General features: G+C 47.0%; 1 protein-coding gene and 1 non-coding gene across 2 annotated transcripts in view; both read left to right on the forward strand.

Annotated features, from left to right (window-relative positions):
* Nucleotides 1-5,247: 5,247 nt before the first annotated feature.
* Nucleotides 5,248-5,351, forward strand: LOC112438064 (U6 spliceosomal RNA). The gene has a single exon (XR_003026561.1). It is a non-coding gene; the product is annotated as a U6 spliceosomal RNA (small nuclear RNA).
* Nucleotides 5,352-20,170: 14,819 nt separating this feature from the next.
* SLC9A8 (solute carrier family 9 member A8) overlaps nucleotides 20,171-21,045 on the forward strand; it is a 79,366-nt gene continuing 78,491 nt past the window's right edge. Inside the window, exon 1 of the mRNA XM_003809261.5 lies at nucleotides 20,171-20,482. Coding sequence (XP_003809309.1) covers nucleotides 20,457-20,482 — 26 coding nt within the window. The 5' untranslated portion in view covers nucleotides 20,171-20,456. The remainder of the gene's footprint in view (nucleotides 20,483-21,045) is intronic.

Below are 21,045 nucleotides of genomic sequence, written 5' to 3' on the forward strand. Positions count from 1 at the left end.
TGACCTCAAGTGATCCACCTGTCTTGGCCTCCCAAAGTGCTGGGATTACAGGCATGAGCCACTGCGCCCATCCTCAATATGGTTCCTCTTTGGACTTAAGTCACTGTAGCAGATGACGTGGCTTCTGTGTCCATATCCCCTTGGCATTCATCCTTTTGACCCACAGTGAGTGGATGGCTTCAAATTTCCACGCCTATGTTTGCAGCCTGAGGGCTTTGCTCTCATATACACTCTGCATACACAGTCTGAGAATGCTGGGGGCTTCACCCTCCCCTACAAGCAGCCCTTAACCAATGAGTGACAGGGGCTGGTGGATAAATGTCCCCACTCCCTTGCCCTTCACCTGGATAATTCTGAGGTGTATCGCACTCTGTGTCCCACAGTTCCCCAGCAGGGTTGAGCCCCAGCTGCCCAGAGTGATAACCTGCTCAGTAACTTACCTTCTATTGGCTTCTTTCCCTTCCCTGTCCTACTTCCCTCCCCGACCAGAGCTTCCTGGGATCATTTCTCAAGTAAACAATTTAATATCTGCACACAAATCCTTGTCTCAGATCTGCTTCTGCAGGAAACCAACCTAAACGTTTCATAAGATTGGTTTTCTGTCACGCACAGCTAAAGCTGCTCTGGCAGACGCATGGTTCAAGAATTCTTTTAAAATATTTGCCTCATAACTGTATTTTTCCAGCCTGCTTTTCAGCTCAAAGGAAGTATATGCACTGTGAGTTGACTTATCAGTGTGCATAGCAGAAAGGGACCCAGTAAGAGAAAGCCCCCTGAGAGGCCCTGGGACAGCTGAGTGATCCACCCTGGCTGCCTCCTCTCCACCTCATTCTCACACACTAACCTTTCCCAAGCCTTTTCATTCCAAGGCTCCTAGCCAGCGCCCCCCACCTGCCTTAGGAGATAACCCCAGTTCCTTCCTCGGATTCTTTCATCTGCAAGGCCTCAGTGTTCTTGTCTGGCCAGTGATAAGGACATTCAACGTCATTTTCCTGTCCCTGACCTTTGAAAGAACCCTACCCATCCGGGGCCTGTGATGTAGACTCAGACTGAGATGTTCCATCTTGGGGATATAATCAGTGGGAAAGAGAGAGATTCCTAAGAGGTCATCATTCATTCATTCATTCATTCATTCAACAAATATTTATGGAGTGCTTGGGCAAGGAATTCTAAATTGCAGAGTCAACTAGAGCCAGCTTAAGCAGATAAGGATTTTTTTTTTTTTTTTTCTAAGATGGAGTCTTGTTGCCCAGGCTGGACTGCAGTGGCACAATCTCGGCTCACTGCAACCTCCCTCTCCAGGGCTCAAGTGATTCTCCTGCCTCAGCCTCCCAAGTAGCTGGGATTACAGGTATGCACCACCACGCCTGGCTAATTTTTTGTATTTTTAGTAGAGATGGGGTTTCACCATGTTAGCCAGGCTGGTCTCAAACTCCTGGCCTCAAGTGATCCACCTGCCTCAGCCTTCCAAAGTGCTGGAATTATAGGCATAAGCTACCGTGCCTGGCCCACAAAGGGATTTATGAAAGGTAGAAAGTACTCTAGATGTTAAATAGCCACAAACGGTGCAGCCAGGAGCATCGATGCCAGGAGCAACACTCACCTTCACTGTTGAACTGTTCTAATCAGAATATCACTGCTGCTGCTGCCCCCCTCTCCCCAAACTCAGGACCTAGGTAGCTAGAGACAGGCTGCTAGAATTGCCCCATGCTTCCCCAGAAGGACCAGATACCTCTCCCACTGTGCTTGCCAGAAGACTCCACCACTTGGCATCCTTCTGCTTGCTTCTGTCTCCAAGGCTTACTAGGGGAACCCAGATCACATAAGGCACTCTTGCTGCAAAGAAATCTCAGAATGTAGTTTTTCTCTGTCTGGCCTTTACAGTACAGGAGGTCACATTAAAGGGGAATGGGATAGGTGAGTGAGCCAATCTGTAGTATCTGCCATAGGCTCACAACAATGATAAAGTCAGGGCTGGGCACAGTGGCTCATGCCTGTAATCTCAGCACTTTGGGAGACCAATGTGGGAGGCTCCCTTGAGGCCAGGAGTTTGAGACCAGCCTAGGTAACAGTGGGAGACCACTCCATCTCTACCAAAAAGAAAAAAATTAAGTGGTGGTGTGTGCCTGTAGTCCCGGGCTGAGGAGGGAGGATTGCTTAAGCCCAGGAGTTCGAGGCTACAGTGAGCTACGATCGCACCACTGTACTCCAGCCTGAGCGACAGAGCAAGACCCTGCTCTAAAAAAGAAAAATTAAAATAAAAAAATTTTAATGATAAAATCAGAAGAGTCCCCTGCTTTCCAGGAGCTCACCATTGAGAGGAGGATATCAACACCAAGCAATTCCAGGAGGGAGAGCATTCCAAAAGGGAAATTATAGACAGTTACACACACATAGACCAAGAAAACTCAACCTATTCTAACAGGACCTCCTGAAACAGGTGCCGTTGTACATGATGTGTGAAGGTGTTTAGAGGCTAACCAGGCAAAAGAAGGGCAAGAGGGAACAGCACTTCAGGCAAGGGAAAATCTCATATGCAAAGGTCCAGTGGCAGGGAAGGTGAGGGGTGCAGGAGGAAGTGAGAGAAGGCCACTTCTCTCTGACTGGAGAACAGAGAACAAGGGGAACAGAGGGAAGGAAGAGGGGCGGTAAGGGAATAGACCATGACCTTGTGGTCCATGATGTGGAATTCAAACTGTCTCCTAAGGCCAGTGGTGACCACTGAAGGCTTATGAGTAAGGCAGTGACATAATAGCAACTGCTAATATTTATTTATTTATTATTTTGAGACGGAGTTTCACTCTTGCTACCCAGGCTGGAGTGCAATGGTGTGATCTTGGCTCACTACAACCTCTGCCTCCCAGTTCAAGCGATTCTCCTGCCTCAGCCTCCCAAGTAGCTAGGATTACAGGAGCCTGCCACCACGCCCAGCTAATTTTTTGTATTTTTAGTAGAGATGGGGTTTCGCCATGTTGGCCAATCTGGCCTTGAACTCCTGACCTCAGGTAATCCCCCCACCGTGGCCTCCCAAAGTGCTGGGATTACAGGTGTGAGCCACCGTGCCCTGCCTGCTGATATTTATTGACCACTTATTCAGTGCCAGACTTTTTTCTAAGCTGCTAACATGTATCATTTAGTATGTATTTGCAACAACCCTGTAATTAAGGTTCTCCAGACCACGAGCAAATTACTCAGCCATTCTGTGCCTCAGTTTCCTCATATGCACAATGGGAGTAATCATAGAACCTACCACAAAGAGTTAGTATGAGGGTTACAATGAGTGCTTGGCACATGGGAAATGCTGTGTATGTATTAGCTTTTGCTACTATTATTCCCATTTTATAGATGAAAAAGCTGAAGCCCAGAGAGATGAATCAGTTTGTCTGAGGTCACACAGCTAATGCTAATAAGGCATAGAATGAACAGGACAGGTGTGGGTGGAAGTGCTGGTGGGCGTGGAGAAGCCACATCTTCATCCTAGGAGTGATGGAAGTGTGGACCACCCATTGGGACCCATGTGGCCAGCCTCTGTTCTGACTGGTCAGTGCCTAGGTCATGCCAGTTCTTAAATATTTCATTATCACCCCGTTATTACCACATATATGACATTGTTTTGTGGATTTAATATTTACACAAATGGTATCATACTAAATGTTAACTTCTGCAAGTTCCTTTTCTCACTCAACATTATTGTATGTTTAAGATCTGTTTAGATCTAGTTCATTCATTTTATTTTCTTTTTTAGAGATGGGGTGTCACTATGCTGGCCAGTCTGGTCTTGAAATCCTGGGCTTAAGTGATCCTCCCACCTCGGCTTCCCAAAATGTTGGGATGACAGGCGTGAGCCACCGTGCCCAGCCATTTATTCATTGTTTTTTTTTTTTTTTTTTTTTTTTTTTTGAGACAGAGTCTCGCTCTGTCACCCAGGCTGGAGTGCAGTGGCTCACTGCAACCTCTGCCTCCTGGGTTCAAGCGATTCTGCCTCAGCCTCCTGAGTAGCTGGGACTACAGGCACATGGCACCACACCTGGCTAATTTTGTATTTTTAATAGAGAAGGGGTTTTGCCATGTTGGCCAGGCTAGTCTCAAACTCCTGACCTCTCAGCTGATCCACCTGCCTTGGCCTCTCAAAGTGTTGGGATTACAGGCGCGAGCCACGCCATTCATTGATTTTAATTGCTCACTAGTATTCCTTTACAGGAACACGTCATGGTCTCCTTGCCCACTATCCCATGGATGCCTATTTAGTCCACTGCACTTTGGACCCATTGTAGGCAAAGCTGCCACACCCAACTTTGCATATGTTGGAGCTTCTCTAGGGTGAATACCAGGAAGTGGGATCACTGGTCTCAGAGTTCATACGTTTCAACTGCCAAGCAGCAGTGCATGAAGAGTTCTTGTTTCTGCACTTCCTTACCGATGAAAATAATACCACTACCCCACATGACACTTACTATGTACCAGGCATCTTTCTAAACATCTAACATGAAATAACTCATTTAACCTCTCAAAAAACTTTGAGGTGAGGTACTATCATCATCTCCACTAGATAGATGGAGAATGAAGACACAGAGAGGGCAAATAACTAGCCCAAGGTCACTCAGCTAGGAATAGTAGAGCATGGCATGAACCCAGAGAGGCTGGTTCCAGAGCCTGGGCTGTTCATCACTCTTGTAGGCCTTGGAATTTTCTGGTTTTCAAGTTGCTGCCAGTTTATGGCTGTGAAATGTCTCTAAGTGCTTTAAGTTGCATTGCCTGCTTAGAAGGGACCTTGAGGACCTTTCCGTCCATTTTTTGGCCAATCCAGCATCCTCTTCAGAAAAATGCCTCTTTCTAGCCTTGGCTGTCCCTGAGTTTCTGATCTTTTCTGCAAGTATGCCTGGAGGCCAGGACTTGGGGCGGGGCCTGGCACAGTGAGGGCACTTGGTAAAAATGTACCAGATTCACCAGGCGTGGTGGCTCATGCCTGTAATCTCAGCATTTTGGAAGGCTGAAGCAGGCAGACTGCTTGAGCCCAGGAGTTCAAAACCAGACTGGTCAGTGTAGTGAGACCCTATCTCTACAAAATAAAAATTAAAAATTAGCTGGGCGTGGTGGCACATGCTTGTAGTCCCAGCTACTCAAGAGGCCTCTGAGATGGGAGGATGGCTTGAGCCCAAGAGGTCGAGGCTGCTGTGAGCTACGATTGCACCACAGCACTCCAGCCTGAGTGACAGGGCAAGACCTTGTCTTTGGGAAAAAAAAAAAGTGTTCACTTTGGCAGCGCATATACTAAAATTGGAACAATACAGAGATTAGCATGGCCCCTGTGCAAGAATGACATATAAATTTGTGAGGTGTTCGATATACAAAAGAAAAAAGAAAAAAAAGTGCCAGACTGACTGGTGGTGTCTTTCACGTCTTTCACCCTCTCTTCCTCCTGGGAGGCCAATGCTGATGAATAAAGCTTCTGCTTAAGTCACTGGCCCACATCTGTGCTGTGCTAGGCACGCACAGTGGCCCTTTTGCCTCAAGCTCATTTCCTCTTCTGTTATCTGACCCTAATCTAGTTCATGATCTGACCTCATCTCCTTCGACTCTCCTTGTCTCTTGTTTCTCATGAACCCCACTGGCTGTCCTCCTGTCTCTTCAGTGGCCAAGTTCATTTCTACCTCAGGACTTTTGCATGTGCTGTTTCCTCTGCCTGGAACACTCTTCCTGTAGTGGCTCCAACTCATCCTTCAGGCCTCAACTCAAATGCCACCTCCTCAGAGAGACTTTCCTGATCACTCTGTTTAGAAGAAACAGAGGCATGAAGAGATTGAGCATAGTTGTCAAAAATTGTACAGCTGGCTTATTGATGCGATTTTTGAATTATGTTATCTTATTATGTGCCTATATTTCTAAATTTTTTCTACAGTGGTGATGTATTCCCTGTGTGAATTTTTTAAACCTCAAATTTAGGCTGGACATTGAGGCTCATGACTATAATCCCAGCACTTTGGGAGGCTGAGGCAATAGGATCGCTTGAGCTCAGGAGTTCAAGACCAGCCTGGGCAACATAGTGAGACCCCATCTCTACAAACGATTTTAAAATTAGCCAGGAATGGTGGCATGCACCTGTAGTCCCAGGTACTGAGGAAGAAGAGGTGGGAGGATGTCTTGAGGCTAAGAGTTGGAGGCTGGAGTGAGCTATGATCACACCACTGCACTCCGGCCGGGATAATAGAGCAAGACTGACTCTTAAAAAAAAAAAACAGGCCAGGTGTGGTGGCTCACGCCTGTAATCCCAGCACTTTGGGAGGCTGAGGTGGGCAGATCACGAGGTCAGGAGATCGAGACCAACTTGGCTAACACGGTGAAACCCCGTCTCTACTAAAAATATTTAAAAATTAGCCAGGTGTGGTGGCGGGCACCTGTAGTCCCAGCTGCTCAGGAGGCTGAGGCAGGAGAATGGTGTGAACCCAGGAGGTGGAGCTTGCAGTGAGCCGAGATCGCGCCACTGCACTCCACCCTGGGCAACAGAGCGAGATTCCGTCTCAAAACAAAAACAAAACAAAACAAACAAAAAAAGCAAAAAAGAAAGACCTCAATTGTTGTTGTTGTTGTTGTTTTGAGATGGAGTCTTGCTCTGTTGCCTAGGCTGGAGTGCAGTGGCACGATCTTGGTTTACTGCAACCTCCGCCTCCCAGGTTCAAGCAATTCTCCTGCCTCCGCCTCGAGAGTAGCTGGGATTACAGGTGCCCGTCACCATGCCTGGCTAATTTTTGTGTTTTTAGTAGAAACAGGGTTTCTCCCTGTTGGCCAGGCTGGTCTCAAACTCCTGACCTCAGGTGATCCGCCCACCTTGGCCTCGCAAAGTTCTGGGATTACAGGTGTGAGCCACCACACCCAGCCAAGACCTCAAATTTAAAATGAATTAAGAGCCAATCCTGAGAGAATACGAATGAGTGTCTGGGGCTCTGTTTCTCAAGCCTCCTGGGTCAGGATAAGATCATAGCATTCTTCATCCTCCGTGATTTCCTTACTGCCCACTTTCCCACGCCTTTCCATCTGACGGTCGTCCCTCTTGGCTCTGAATCAGAAGGCTGAAAGCAAAGCGTAGGTCCACAATCCTCTCTGATAATCAGCCTCCCCTTCCCTACAGATGTTTCTCATTGCAAAATGGGAATAATGCCAGGTGTGGTAGCTCACACCTGTAATCCCAACACTTTGGGAGGCCGAGGAGGGAGGATCACTTGAGGTCAGGACTTCAAGACCAGCCTAGCCAACATGGTGGAGCCCCATCTCTACTAAAAATACAAAAATTAGTTAGGTGTGGTGGCGTGCACCTATAATCCCAGCTACTTGGGAGGCTGAGACAGGAGAATCACTTGAACCTGGGAGGTGGAGGTTGCAGTGAGCTGAGATTGTGCCACTGCACTCCAGCCTGGGTGACAGAGGGAGACTCCATCTCAGAAACAAAAGGGATAATAAAAGACCTACTTCACAGGGATTCAGCATGATGGGGCTGAAAGACATTTGGCGGAAGGAAGACTATTGCTGTGTGGGAACCGTACTGTGTGGTGAGTTTGGAGTCAGATAAACTCTGGATCAAAGGCCAGCTCACTGTGTGATCTCAGGCAACTCAATCTCTGAGCCTCACTCTCTCTGTAAAATAAGGACAATAAAAATACCTACTGAGTTATTTAGAATGCCTTTCACCAGAAAGAAGTGGGTAATAAAACTCAAGCGTGCTTTACTGGAACAGGCTCCCCTGGCTCCCCACACAGGACACTTCTAGGACTGGGGAGCAGGAGATCCAGCAGCCTAGTGATCTCATCCTGGAGCCAGGCTTTTTCCATGTCTCCGTCCACAGTGTTGGTTTCATCCTCAGGCTGGTCCTCCTCGTGATCGCAGGATGACTGCCAGGAGCTATCAGGGCCACGGGCATCCTCTTTCATGTCTGGTAGGAAAATAGATTCACTTCCAGGCCATCTTCCTGGAAGAGTGAGGAAGAACTTTCCCAGAAGCATCTGGCAAACTTCTCTCCACTTCTCATTAGCCTGAGGTAGGTCAGAGGCCCATTCCGAAACCAAACTCTGGCAAAAAGATGCAAGTCTCATGATTGGCTTAGACTCATTGGTTCCAGTGCCTGTGGCTGGGCTGGGATGGAGGTCGAGGAGTCAGTCAACAACATTGTCCTCTCTACCTGCCTCGAACGGTTACTGGGAGAAGAAAATGAGATCATGCTTGCAAAGCTTAGCATACAGTAGGCGCTCAACTAATAATAGCTCTTATTACTATTACAGGCTGAGTATCCCTCATCCGAAATGCTTGGGACCAGAAGTGTGTCAGAATTCAGATTGTTTTGGATTTTGGAATATTTGCATTATATTTACCAGTTGAGCATTCCTAATCTGAAAATATGAAATCCAAAATGCTCCAGTGAGCATTTCTGTTGAGCATTACATCAATGCTCAAAAAGTTTGGGATTTTGGCACATTTCAGATTTCAGATTTTCAGATTAGGGATACTCAACCATATTATTATTATTTTCTTTTTTGAGACAAGGTCTTGCTCTGTCTCCCAGGCTGAGTACAGCAGTGCGATCTTGGTTCACTACAGCCTCAACTTCCCAGGCTGAAGTGATCCTCCTGCCTCAGCCTCCCGAGTAGCTACCTGGGACCGCAGGTGCCACCACACCAGGCTAATTTTGTTTAGTTTTTGTAGAGAGGAAGTCTCACTATGTTTGCCAGGCTGGTCTTGAACTCCTGGACTGAAGCGATCCTCCTGCCTGGGCCTCCCAAAGTGCTGGGATTACAGACATGAGCCACCGCACCCAGGCTTCAACAGTATTCTGATTATTATCAACATCACCATCATCCTTTGGGGGCTTTGATGTCAGGCAGGCTCTGATCAAATCCCAGTTTCTCCACTTCTTAGCTGTGTGGCCTTATGCAAGTTGCTGAGCTTCAGTTCCACCCTGCAAAATGGGAATGATAAGTGCTCCTATCTCTTGTCATTACTGTATGGCAATAGTTAATGCTCCATATGTGCCGATAATGCATTCCTTTGGCCTTCCCATTAGGAATTTGGGTGGCCTTTTCCTGCCCTCAGTAGATGTGATTCAGGTGAGGGAGACTCTCCCTTCTATTCCAGAAGTGGGCACATTCTCCTCACTTGAATTCCTGAATCCCTCAGGTCGATATGATTGGTTCAGGGAGCCAGAGAAAGAGAGTCTGTCTATCCTCTAGAATTGCTGGCTGGAAAAGTGGAAGCTAGGAGCTGCGGGAAACCATCTTGGGGAGAGCTGGCTCGAAGTGGAGCCAACAAGAGAGGAAGCAGAGATGAGAGATGGAGAGAGGCAGAGGACTGTTGACTCTGTTGAGCTCCTGGATCCAGCCATGCCTGAATCGGATTTACCACTGGACTTTTCATTATGTGAGCCAATAAATTCCCTTTTTTTTGTAGAAGAAGCCAGTTTGAGGCGGGGGTTCTGTCACTTGCAGTGATGTGTGTGGAGTCTAGTCCAGACCAGGCAGGATGGGGAATTAGAAAAGGAGATAGTCCTCTGAGGGCAGAATTATGCCTACCTAAATCAGCTTGGTATTCCAAGAGTTTTGCCCAGGCCAATGCATAGAATGGAACTCCAGAAGTATTAGGAGTTAAAAGCATAAATAGGCTGGGCCTATTTGTGCCCTATAATCCCAGTACTTTGGGAGGCCTAGGTGGGAGGTTCGCTTGAGTCCAGGAGTTCAAGAGCAACGACAACAGCCTGAACAACACAGTGAGACCCCATCTCTGCAAAAACAAAAATAAAAAATTAGCTGCGAATGGTGGTGTGCACCTGTAGTCCCAGCTACTGGGGAGGCTGAGGTAGGAGGATCGCTTGAGCCCAGGAGTTTGAGGTTGCAGTGAGCCACTGCACTCTAGTCCGGGTGACTGGGCAAAACCTCATCTCTAAAAGTAAAAAAAATAAAAATAAGAACACAAATAGAGTCTAGTGAGTATCCCTCCAGACTTCTTCTCTGTGCTTAAATAGTCATATACAAACACAGAAGAATATTTTTACAAAAATGGAAGCACACTCTACATTTTCAGTTCAAACACTCCCTCCCCAGTGACCACCCCATCTGAAGTGGCTCCATCTCCATCATGCTTTCTTGCATGCTAGCATTTTTCATTCCCTAAATTAACTTATTCAGAGCAGACATTTTTCTCTGTTTGCCACTGCTGTGTCATCAGTACCTTTCACAACTGGCCAAGTATCCAATACACATTTGTTGAGTAAGTATCACTCTGTAGTTTGTGTGTTTGTTTTAACTTGTAGCGAAGTAGACATGGATCTGCTTTGACCTTTGAGACGAATGCATGGAGATCTATTGATCGGATGGGCCACGTTTGTTTCCCACACTTCGTTGAAAAATTGGGGGTGAAAAAAACTGGGAGTGAAAAAATGGCCAAACCAAAAGAAGGGTGAGTCATTCCCTCCTACCCCAAAATACAGAGGAGAGGGTGAAGAAGGAGGACCGCCCCTCCTCGCTCCAATAAAGCCTTTAACAGGCCCATCCTGATTTACAGGGAGCGGGCTTGGTTTCCTGTTCAAGAATTTCCAAGGCAAAAACAATCCTCAAACACATGAAAATGAGGTTGGGCAAATAACTCATTGATGGTCTCAACGCTGGAGGGCAAAGTTGTTTATTAAGCTCCCGACCCTCAAAGGGAATTACTTACATTTTTTTCTTGATTATAAAAGTAGTATTCCAGCCTGGGCAACAAGAGCGAGACTCCATCTCAAAAAAAAAAAAAAAGTATTGGCTCATCACTATGAAAAAGCATTTTCAGAGAATACAGAAAAGTGTGAGGAATAGAATAAAAAACAGTCATAATTTTGGAGCATTTTGTAAGTTAGCCCATAGATTTTTTAAATGCATACACGTGTACTTAATTCTAAAGTGAACCTGTGCTATTTTTTTATTTAACAGTAATCCTAAGATTTATTGAGTATGTACAATGCATATGCTAGTTGCTCTCTGTGTATTAATCCATTTTATATTTACAGTAGTCCTGTGTGATAAGCACTATTATTAACTCAATTTTATAGATGGGGAAACTGAGGCAGAGAGTGGTTAAGTGATTTACCCAAGATCACACAAGGTGGCCAAGCTGGAATTCAGAAACAAGTAATCTGGCTTCAAGGCCCATGACGTTAACTGTTATACTACATTGCTAAGGCAGAGCAGAGACCCCTCCCAAGTTAATACCCATAGATATGAGTCATCCTTTTTAGTGCCTGCACTTATTCTTCTATTACTAGATAATTGGGTTTTTTCTAGTTTCCCCCTCCTAGGAAATAGAGAGAAACTTCCTTTTTGGGCTTTAAATTAGACAAGAAAATATGCGGTTAGATGTCACCACAACTTGTACTTCTTTTTTTTTTTTTTTTTTTTTGAGACAGGGCTCGCTCCGTCACCCAGGCTGGAGTGCAGTGGTGCGATCACAGCTCACTGCAGCTTTGACCTCCCAGGCTCAATCTATTCTCCCGCCTCAATCTATTCTCCCACTTCAGCCTTCTGAGTAGTTGGGACTACAAGTGCACACCACCGTGCCTGACTATTTATTTTTCTTTTCTGTAGACATGGGGTCTCACTGTGTTGCCCAGGCTAACAACTGCTATTTCTAACCCAGGAGAAGCAATGAAGGGCTCAGCCCTACTTTGAAGCAATCGCCCCATTATGCACATATATATTGACTGGGGGAGGTTATTTTATTTAAGAAACATCCATGAAGTACTTATGTGCCAGGCAGACATGGCTTCAAGAATTTCTGAATAGGCTGGGCACGGTGGCTCATGCCTGTAATCCCAACACTTTGGGAGGCCGAGGCGGGCGGATCACGAGGTCAGGAATTCGAGACCAGCCTGGCCAACATGGTGAAACCCCGTCCCTACTAAAAATACAAAAACTTAGCTGGGCATGGTGGTGGGCGCCTGTAATTCCAGCTACTTGGGAGGCTGAGGCAGGAGAATTGCTTGAACCCAGGAGGCAGAGGTTGCAGTGCAGTGATCCGAGGTCACGCCATTGCACTCCAGCCTGGGCAACAAGAGTGAAACTCTGTCTTAAAAAAAGAAAAAAAAAGAAAAGAAAAAAGAACTTCTGAATATTAGCTCACTTCACCCAAAAATAATACTCTGAAATACATACCAGGGAAACTGGGGCACAAGGGGGTTAACTTGCCCAACATGACAGAGGCAGTAAGTGGCAGTGCTGAGATCTGAACCCCGGAAGCTTGGCTCCAGTGTCTGGGTTCTTAACTCCCAATCAGCCTCTCTGTCTACCCCTTGGCCCAAGAGAGCTGGCCCGCCCTGGGGTACTCAAAGCAAACCCACTTTCAGCTGAGGACTGAAGGCAGCAAGGTGAATATATCTATTTTTCCTTTTAAGTGATACTCATATATTAGCTCACAGTTCTGTAGGTCCTAAGCTCATGCAGGCTCTGCTGTGTTATACGTTCAGGGCATCACATGGCTGAAGCAGAGATGTCAGCTCACTGGAGTCCTCATCTGGAGGCTATGGGAGGAATTGGACTCTTTTCAGATTGTTGGCAGAATTCAGTTCCTTGCAGTTGTAGAACTGAAGCCCCCATTTCCTTACTTGCGATTCTCTCTGCAACTAGAAGCTTCCTGCATTCCTTGTCCTGTGGCCCCTTCTTTTTTTTTTTTTTTGAGACGCAGTCTCCCTCTGTTGCCCAGGCTGGAGTGCAGTGGCGCGATCTCGGCTCACTGCAAGCTCCGCCTCCCGGGTTCACGCCATTCTCCTGCCTCAGCCTCCCGAGTGAGTGGTGCCCGCCACCACGCCCAGCTAATTTTTTTTTTTTTTTTTTTGTAGTAGAGACGGGGTTTCACCATGTTAGCCAGAATGGTCTTGATCTCCTGACCTCGTGATCCACCCATCTAGGCCTCCCAAAGTGCTGGGATTACAGGCATGAGCCACCGCGCCCAGCCTATATCTTTTTATTTATGGCAAATATTTTAACTGTCCCACAGATTTGTCTTGAATAAGAAGCAAAGAGACGGCAAAACCCCTTAGAAACAGGTGTGTAATGGGACTTTTCTTTTGTTTCCGTTTTGGTTAAGGGCTCCGTGCTGAGGTACTGTGGCTCTCTCTAGAGACAGCTAAATGTCTGCTGAGTTAGAAAAGGGGAGACTTCCCCAAACCGTCTATGAACCCTTAGCCCATCACCTGTCTTGAGGGTGTACCGGGAAGACTTGAGGATTACTGAGGGGAAAATAGAGGTTATGGAGAAAGTTTCCCCTTCATTGAAAATGCCTGGGCCGGGTGCGGTGGCTCACGCCTGTAATCCCAGAACTTTGGGAGGCCGAGGCGGGTGGATCACCTGAGATTAGGAGTTCGTGACCAGCCTGGCCAACGTGGTGAAACCCCATCTCTACTAAAAATACAAAAAATTAGCTGGGCGTGGTGGTAGGCGCCTGTAATGCCAGCCACTTGGGAGGCTGAGGCAAGGAGAACCCAGGAGGCAGAGATTGTGGTGAGCCAAGATCGCGCCATTGCACTCCAGCCTGGGCAACAAGAGTGAAACTCCATCTCAAAAAAAAAAAAAGTTTGCAAAAATAAAAAAATAAAAAATAAATAAAGGGCCGGGGACAGTGGCTCACTCCTATAATCTCAGCACTTTGGATGACAGAGGCTGGCAGATCCCTTGAGCCAGAGTTCAAGACCAGCCTGAACAACATGGCGAAAACCCGCCTCTACAAAAAAATACAAAAATTAGCCAGGCACAGTGGTTGTGCCTGTAGTCTCAGCTACTTGGGAGGCTGAGGTGGGAGGATCACCTGAGCCCAGGAGGTTGAGGCCAAAGTGAGCAGTGATTGCACCACTGTACTCCAGCCTGGGTAACAGAGTGAGACCCCGTCTCAAAAATAAAATACAATAAATAAAAATTAGAAGAAGAAATAATTGAAAATTCTGAAAAACGTAAAATAAAAAAGACAGTTTCCTTGGAGTTTTCTGTGCTACTGTGGACATAGTACATAGTAGGTGCTTAATCCATACTTAATGATTTATGTCAGGTGCTAGTCTCGGTACTAGACCCCCTGTGAGCCTAATGGGGATGACAGGTCACAAGGAAGTAAATTTGAAAAAGAAACAACATTGTTCTAAGTGAAAGAAGCCAGTCATAAAATGCCACAGATTTTATTCCACTTACATGAAATGTTCAGAATCCGTAAATCCATAGAGACAGAAAATAAAGTAATGATTGCCAGGGGATGGGGCAGCAGGGAGTGACTGCTGATAGGTGCAGAGGTTCTTGTTGGGGTGCCAGAAATGTTTGGGAATCAGACAGTTGTGATGGTTGCGTAACACAGTGAATACACTAAATCCCACTGAATTGCACATGTAAAAATGAAGTTTTTGTTATATGAGTTATATTTCAATATTTATTTAATTTAATTTAATTAATTAATTTATTTTTTGAGACAGTCTTACTCTGTCACCCAGACTGGAATGCGGTGGTACGATCTCGGCTCATTGCAATCTCCACCTCCCAAGTTCAAGTGATTCTCGTGCTTCAGCCTCCCAAGCAGCTGGGATTACAGGTGTGCACCAATACATCTGGCTAATTTTTGTATTTGTAGTAGAGATGGGGTTTTGCCATGTTGGCCAGGTTGGTCTCGAACTCCTGACCTCAAATGATCCGCCTGCTTTGGCCTCCCAAAGTGTTGGGATCACAGGCATGAGCCACCGTGCCGGGGCCATATTTCAATAATAATTTCAAATATGTTTTTTTAAAAAGGACAAAACAGAGTAACTTCACATAATAGGTACCACGAGGACAAGAGAGTGAAATGCTGGAAGATGCAGTGGCTGGCTGGGGCAGGTGGGAGACGGCCTCAGTCAGGTTGCTTCCATTGTATGGGATCTGAATTATGACTAGGAGGCAGCTCTATGTATATCTAGAAGGTGATAGACAAAGGAACAGCAAGTGCAAAGGTCCTGAGGTGGGGAGGAGCATGGCATGTTCAAGGAGCAGATAAGTGAGTTGGGATGCAGGGGAAAAGGGACAAGAGACCCCTTCAGGGAAAGGGAGCTGACCAAACAGGGCCTTGCAGACTGCCAAGAGGAGTTTGGGTTTTGTTTGCAGTAAAATGGGGAGCCGTGGGATGATTTTGAGCAGAAGAGTAACATGATCTGATACATACTTCAAAAAGACTGCTTGGGCCAGGCACCGTGGCTCATGTCTATAATCCCAGCACTTTGGGAGGCTGAGGTGGGAGAATCACTTGATTGAGCCCAGGAGTTCAAGATCAGCCTAGGCAACATAGCAAGACCCCGTTTCTACAAAAAATAAAATAAAACAAAAAATTAGCCAGGAACGGTGGCACATGCCTGTAATCCCAGTTACTTGGGAGGCTGAGGTAGGAGGACGGCTTGAGCCAGAGAGGTTGAGGCTGCAGGGAGCTGTGATCCCACAACTGCACTGTAGCCTGGGGACAGAATGAGACCCTGTCTCTCAAAAAAAAAAAAAAAAGACTGCTTGCACTGTCATTGTAAGGTAAATACAGCTACAGACATACAGATATTTTGGTCAAAGATAGACCACAAATACAATGGTGGTGTCATGAGGTTATAATATGATACTTTTACTGTGCCTTTTTTGTGTTTAGATATGTTTAGACACACAAAATCTTGCCATTGTGTTACCATTGCCTGGAGTACCCAGTACAGTAACATGCCGTACGGGTGTGTAGCCTACGAGCAATAGGCCATACCATAAAAGCCTGGGTGTGTCATAGGCAACATCATCTGGGTTTGAAGAAGTCTGCTCTAGGATGTTCGCACATCAAGATCGCCTGACCACACGTTTCTCACAATGGATTCCTGTCCTTAGGTGATGCATGACTGTGGTAGGCAGGTAGGAGTAGAAGCAGAAAATGTAAGTAAATCCGTTTGACACTGTGCTTGTGACCTGCAACACTCAGTAACTGCCAGTCATCTTTCATAAACTAGAAACAAGCCAGCTTGTCATATTTATTTCAATACAGAAAGTCAAGGCCGTGGGTATTTTAATCTTTCTGTCTTGATGCTGCCTCACCTCCCTGTTCTGAGTCACCAGCCCTGTGGATTCTTCCTCCTCCACCCTCACCCGCTTTGTGTCCTCCACACTGTCCCCACCCTAAGACCTGATGACCGATAGAAACACTTGCATCCTTGGCTTACCTTTTTTCTTTCCCCCTTTAAAAAATATCATAGTTTTGGCTGGGTGCAGTGGCTCACGCCTGTCATTCCAGCACTTTGGGAGGCCGAGGCAGGAGGATCACTTGCACCCAGGAGTCTGAGGCCAGCCTGGGCAACATAGTGACACACTGTCTCTATTTTTATTTTGTATTTATTTATTTATTTATTTTTGAGACGGAGTCTCACTGTATTGCCAGGCTGGAGTGCAGTGGCATGATCTCGGCTCACTGCAACCTCTGCCTCCCGGATTCAAACAATTCTCCTGCCTCAGCCTCCCAAGTAGCTGGGACTACAGGTGCACACCACCACACCCGGCTAATTTTTGTATTTTTAGTGGAGACGGGGTTTCAACATGTTGGCCAGGATGGTCTCAATCTCTTGACCTCATGATCCACCTGCTGCAGCCTCCCAAAGTGCTGGGATTACAGGCGTGAGCCACCGCACCTCGCCTATTTTAATTTTTTTAAAAAAATCATATTTTAGTACCTGTAGTCCCAGCTACTTGGGAGGCTGAGGCAGGAGAATTGCTTGAATCTGGGAGGCAGAGGTTTCAGTGAGCCAAGATCACGCCACTGCACTCCAGCCTGGCAATAGAGCGAGACTCCGTCTCAAAAATAAATAAATAAATACAAAATAAAAATAGAGACAGTGTGTCACTATGTTGCCCAGGCTGGCCTCAGACTCCTGGGTGCAAGTGATCCTCCTGCCTCGGCCTCCCAAAGTGCTGGAATGACAGGCGTGAGCCACTGCACCCAGCCAAAACTATGATATTTTTTAAAGGGGGAAAGAAAAAAGGTAAGCCAAGGATGCAAGTGTTTCTATCGGTCATCAGGTCTTAGGGTGGGGACAGTGTGGAGGACACAAAGCGGGTGAGGGTGGAGGAGGAAGAATCCACAGGGCTGGTGACTCAGAACAGGGAGGTGAGGCAGCATCAAGACAGAAAGATCAAAATACCCACGGCCTTGACTTTCTGTATTGAAATAAATATGACAAGCTGGTCTGTTTCTAGTTTATGAAAGATGATTGGCAGTCACTGAGTGTTGCAGGTCACAAGCACAGTGTCAAAGGGATTTACTTACATTTCAAATGACGTGTCATTTGCAGAAAAAAGATATTAAAAATACAAATAAGCAAAAGGAAAAACAATATCCATGACCCACAATTGAGAAATAACCATTATCGAAACAATATTTCAATATGTTACTCCTGTCCTTTTTTATTTCTTGGTTTAAATTTTATTTGTATTGAGGTCATAAATGCACATAAATTGAAGAGTCAAATTTTCTAAAAATAGGAATCCCCACTTCACTCTCTCCTCTCATTTCTGCCTCCCCAAAGATAATCACTTTGAGCTGATTTTTTGGGTATTTAACTCCATGTCTTGGAATAACATGCTTCTATCGCCACTTCTTAGTTTTTCTGTTTTCAGTAAAATCTGCTTTCCCACTCTGGGCAATAAGGGTTCTGCCCTCTTTCCCTCCCCTCACCTGCCCAGCCCATGCAGAGACCCTTCCCATCCTTTATTCTCTCAATATACTTATATGGTTATTCTTGTGAGATTGACATTTACAGTCTACATTATTGTGACTATGTAAATGCCATTCACAGCTGAGCTCCGTGGTAAACTATGATGACCTTTACTTTTCTCCTTTTCTGCAACTTTTCATTTTTCTTTTCTTTTTTTTTTTTTTTTTGAGATGGAGTCGCCCTCTGTCGCCCAGGCTGGAGTGCAGTGGTGCGATCTAGGCTCAAGGCAACCTCCACCTCCCAGGTTCAAGTGATTCTTCTGCCTCAGCCTCCCAAGTAGTTGAGATTACAGGTGTGTGCCACCATGCCCGGCCAAAACTATGATTTTTTTTTTAAAGGGAGAAAGAAAAAAAGTAAGCCAAGGAAGCAAGTGTTTCTATCGGTCACCAAGTCTTAGGGTGGGGACAGTGGGGAGGACACAAGGCGGGTGAGGGTGAAGGAGGTTTTGAACTCCTGACCTCAGGTGATCTACCTACCTCGGCCTCCCAAAGTGCTGGGATTACAGCTGTGAGTCACCATGCATGGCCTGGAATCTGGATTTTTTTCACAAACTTTCTCAGAGAATTACACCTGACTCCACTGAATTCTACAAGCCCAGATTTTCTATTTTTGCTTAGTAATTCTAGTGCCTGTTACGTGCTAAGTGGCCAGGGCCAGATTAAAATGTTAGCATCCAAAGGTATTAAAGAAATTATGCCCCACTTGTTCCCATGTATAAATCAATATGAAATGATAATAAATAGCAAAAATACATGAAGAGGGCTGGGTGTGGTGGCTCACGCCTGTAGTCCCAGCACTATGGGAGGCCAAGGCGAGCAGATCACCTGAGGTCGGGAGTTCGAGACCAGCCTGACCAACGTGGAGAAACCCCATCTGTACTAAAAATACAAAATTAGCCGGGTGTGGTGGCACATGCCTGTAATCCCAGCTACTCGGGAGGCTGAGGCAGGAGAATCACTTGAACCCAGGAGGTGGAGGTTGCAGTGAGCCGAGATTGTGCCATTGCACTCCAGCCTGGGCAACAAGAGTGAAACTCCGTCTCAAAAAAAGAAAAAAAAATACATGAGGAGAAGTCCAACAGATCTTATTTTTCCTATGGCGTGGTGGGTAGGATAATGGCCCTCCAAAGATGGCCACGTGCTAATTGCTGGTCCCTGTGAATATGTTACAGGGCAAGGACGAATTAAGATTGCAGATGGAAATAGGGTGCTAATCAGCTGACTTTGAGATGGGCAGATTATTCTGATTATGTAGGTGGGTCCAATGTAGTCAGAAGGGTCCTAATAAGAGAAAGAGGGGCTGGGCACAGTGGCTCATGCCTGTAATCCAAGCACTTTGGGAGGCCAAGGTGGGTGGATCACCTGAGGTCAGAAGTTCAAGACCAGCCTGGCCAACATGGTGAAACCCCATCTCTACTAAAACTACAAAAATGAGCTGGTGTGGTGGTGGGCACCTGTAACCCCATCTACTTGGGAGGCTGAGACGGGAATCGCTTGAACCCCGGAGGCGGAGGTTGTAGTGAGCCGAGATCATGCCACTGCACTTGAGCATGGGCGACAGAGCAAGACTCAGTCTCAAAAAAAAAAAAAAAAGGGGGGGTGGAGGGGAAGAGGAAGAGGAAGACAAGAGAGTCAGAATCAGAAGCAGAGCATGGGGTGAGGCAGTCCTTGGCTTTAAAGATAGCGAGTGGGCCATGAGACATGGGATGCAAGCAGCCTCTAGGAGCTGGAAAAGGCAAGAAAGTTTATTCTCCCCTAGGGCCTCCAGAATGAATGTGACCCTGCCAACACCTTGATTTTAGCCCAGTGAAAATCTTTATCTTCTAACCTACAGAACTATAAGATAATTCATTTGTGTTGTTTTAAGCCAATTCCTTGCCATAAAGCTCTTAAAATATATCCCCTTTTGGTTCTGCTTCCCTGATTGAATCCTGACTGATACACATGGTAACCAATTTGATTCCCTGTTTAATAAAAGCATTAAAGATCAAATTCTTAGCCAGGCACAGTGGCTCATGCCTGTTATCCCAGCACTTTGGGAGGCTGAGGCAGGTGGATCACTTGAGGTCAGGAGTTTGAGACCAGCCTGGCCAATATGGCGAAACCCTGTCTCTACTAAAAATACAAAAATTAGCTGGGCATGGTGGCACACGCCTGTAATTCCAGCTACTTGGGAGGCTGAAGCAGGAATCGCTTGAACCCAGGAGGCAGAGGTTGCAGTGAGCCGAGATCGTGCCACTGCACTTGAACCTTGCACCACTCCTGCTCGGGTTGGGGAAGTGTCCCCCTGGGGTCTCTCCGCTTAGGCTGCAGGCTGGGCATCCTTTTTCAAACTCTTTGAGCACAGCGAAGTCGAGGGCACTGGGTGGAAGGTGCTTGCTTGCCCTCAGGGTGAGTCACAGTGACCTCAGAGGAGTTTCCCCAAAACGTCCCCGCCCTGTGATGGGGAAAAGCCGGAATCTCTCGGTCCCAGGTGGTCATGTGGCCCAGGCCGGACAAGCGTCCCGAAAGCCCCGGGAGAGACTAAGAAGCAATCCTCCCACGCGCTTTCTCCCACCCTCGGGCCACTGAGACGGAGGGACAGAGGGCCGCCCTCGCGCGGCCGAGGCCCCGCCTCCCGCTCGCCCGCCCGCGCCTCCAGCGGAAGCCGGAAGCAAAAGCGGGTCCTGCTAGCCCCGCGGCTCCGAACTCGGTGGTCCTGGAAGCTCCGCAGGATGGGGGAGAAGATGGCGGAAGAGGAGTGAGTGGGCTTTTTCCCGGGCGGCGGAGGCGGCAGGGCTGGGCCCCGGCGGGTGACAGCGAGCGCCTCAGGCCGCCCTCCGGCCCCGGAAGGCGGAGCCTCTTTTGCTGGTTGGCCAGGACTGACCAAGCCGGTGCCTACGAGGAGGGCGGGATGGGCGGGCCTGGGCCCAGGTGGGCCTTGCTTTCCCCTGGAGGTCGGTCCCTCGAGCTGGGAATCTACTGCCCAGCGCAGGCCCGGAGAGCCGTCTTGCGGAAAATACAAACCATATTTACTTTCCCAGTTTTCGGTAATCTCATGGTTACTGAGCCCTCTTCCGCCTCCTCCAGGAAGTCGTCCGGGTTCTCCACACCCACCTCCTACGTAGCCAGTCGCCTCCTCTATAACGATCAGTTTTCATGTCTTTCTCCTTCACTAAGTTTCATTTAGTCATTAACTGTTAGCCATCTACTCAATTCCAGGCCCTGGGCAGGTGGTAGGAAAGGAGGCCGACCAGGAGCCGCTCTCTGGGAGCTTCCATTCTAGTGGGAAAAGAAGACCATAATTAGTCAAGGTGGTTTCAG

This window comes from Pan paniscus, chromosome 21, assembly GCF_029289425.2.
Source record: "Pan paniscus chromosome 21, NHGRI_mPanPan1-v2.0_pri, whole genome shotgun sequence".
Lineage (NCBI taxonomy): Eukaryota > Metazoa > Chordata > Mammalia > Primates > Hominidae > Pan > Pan paniscus.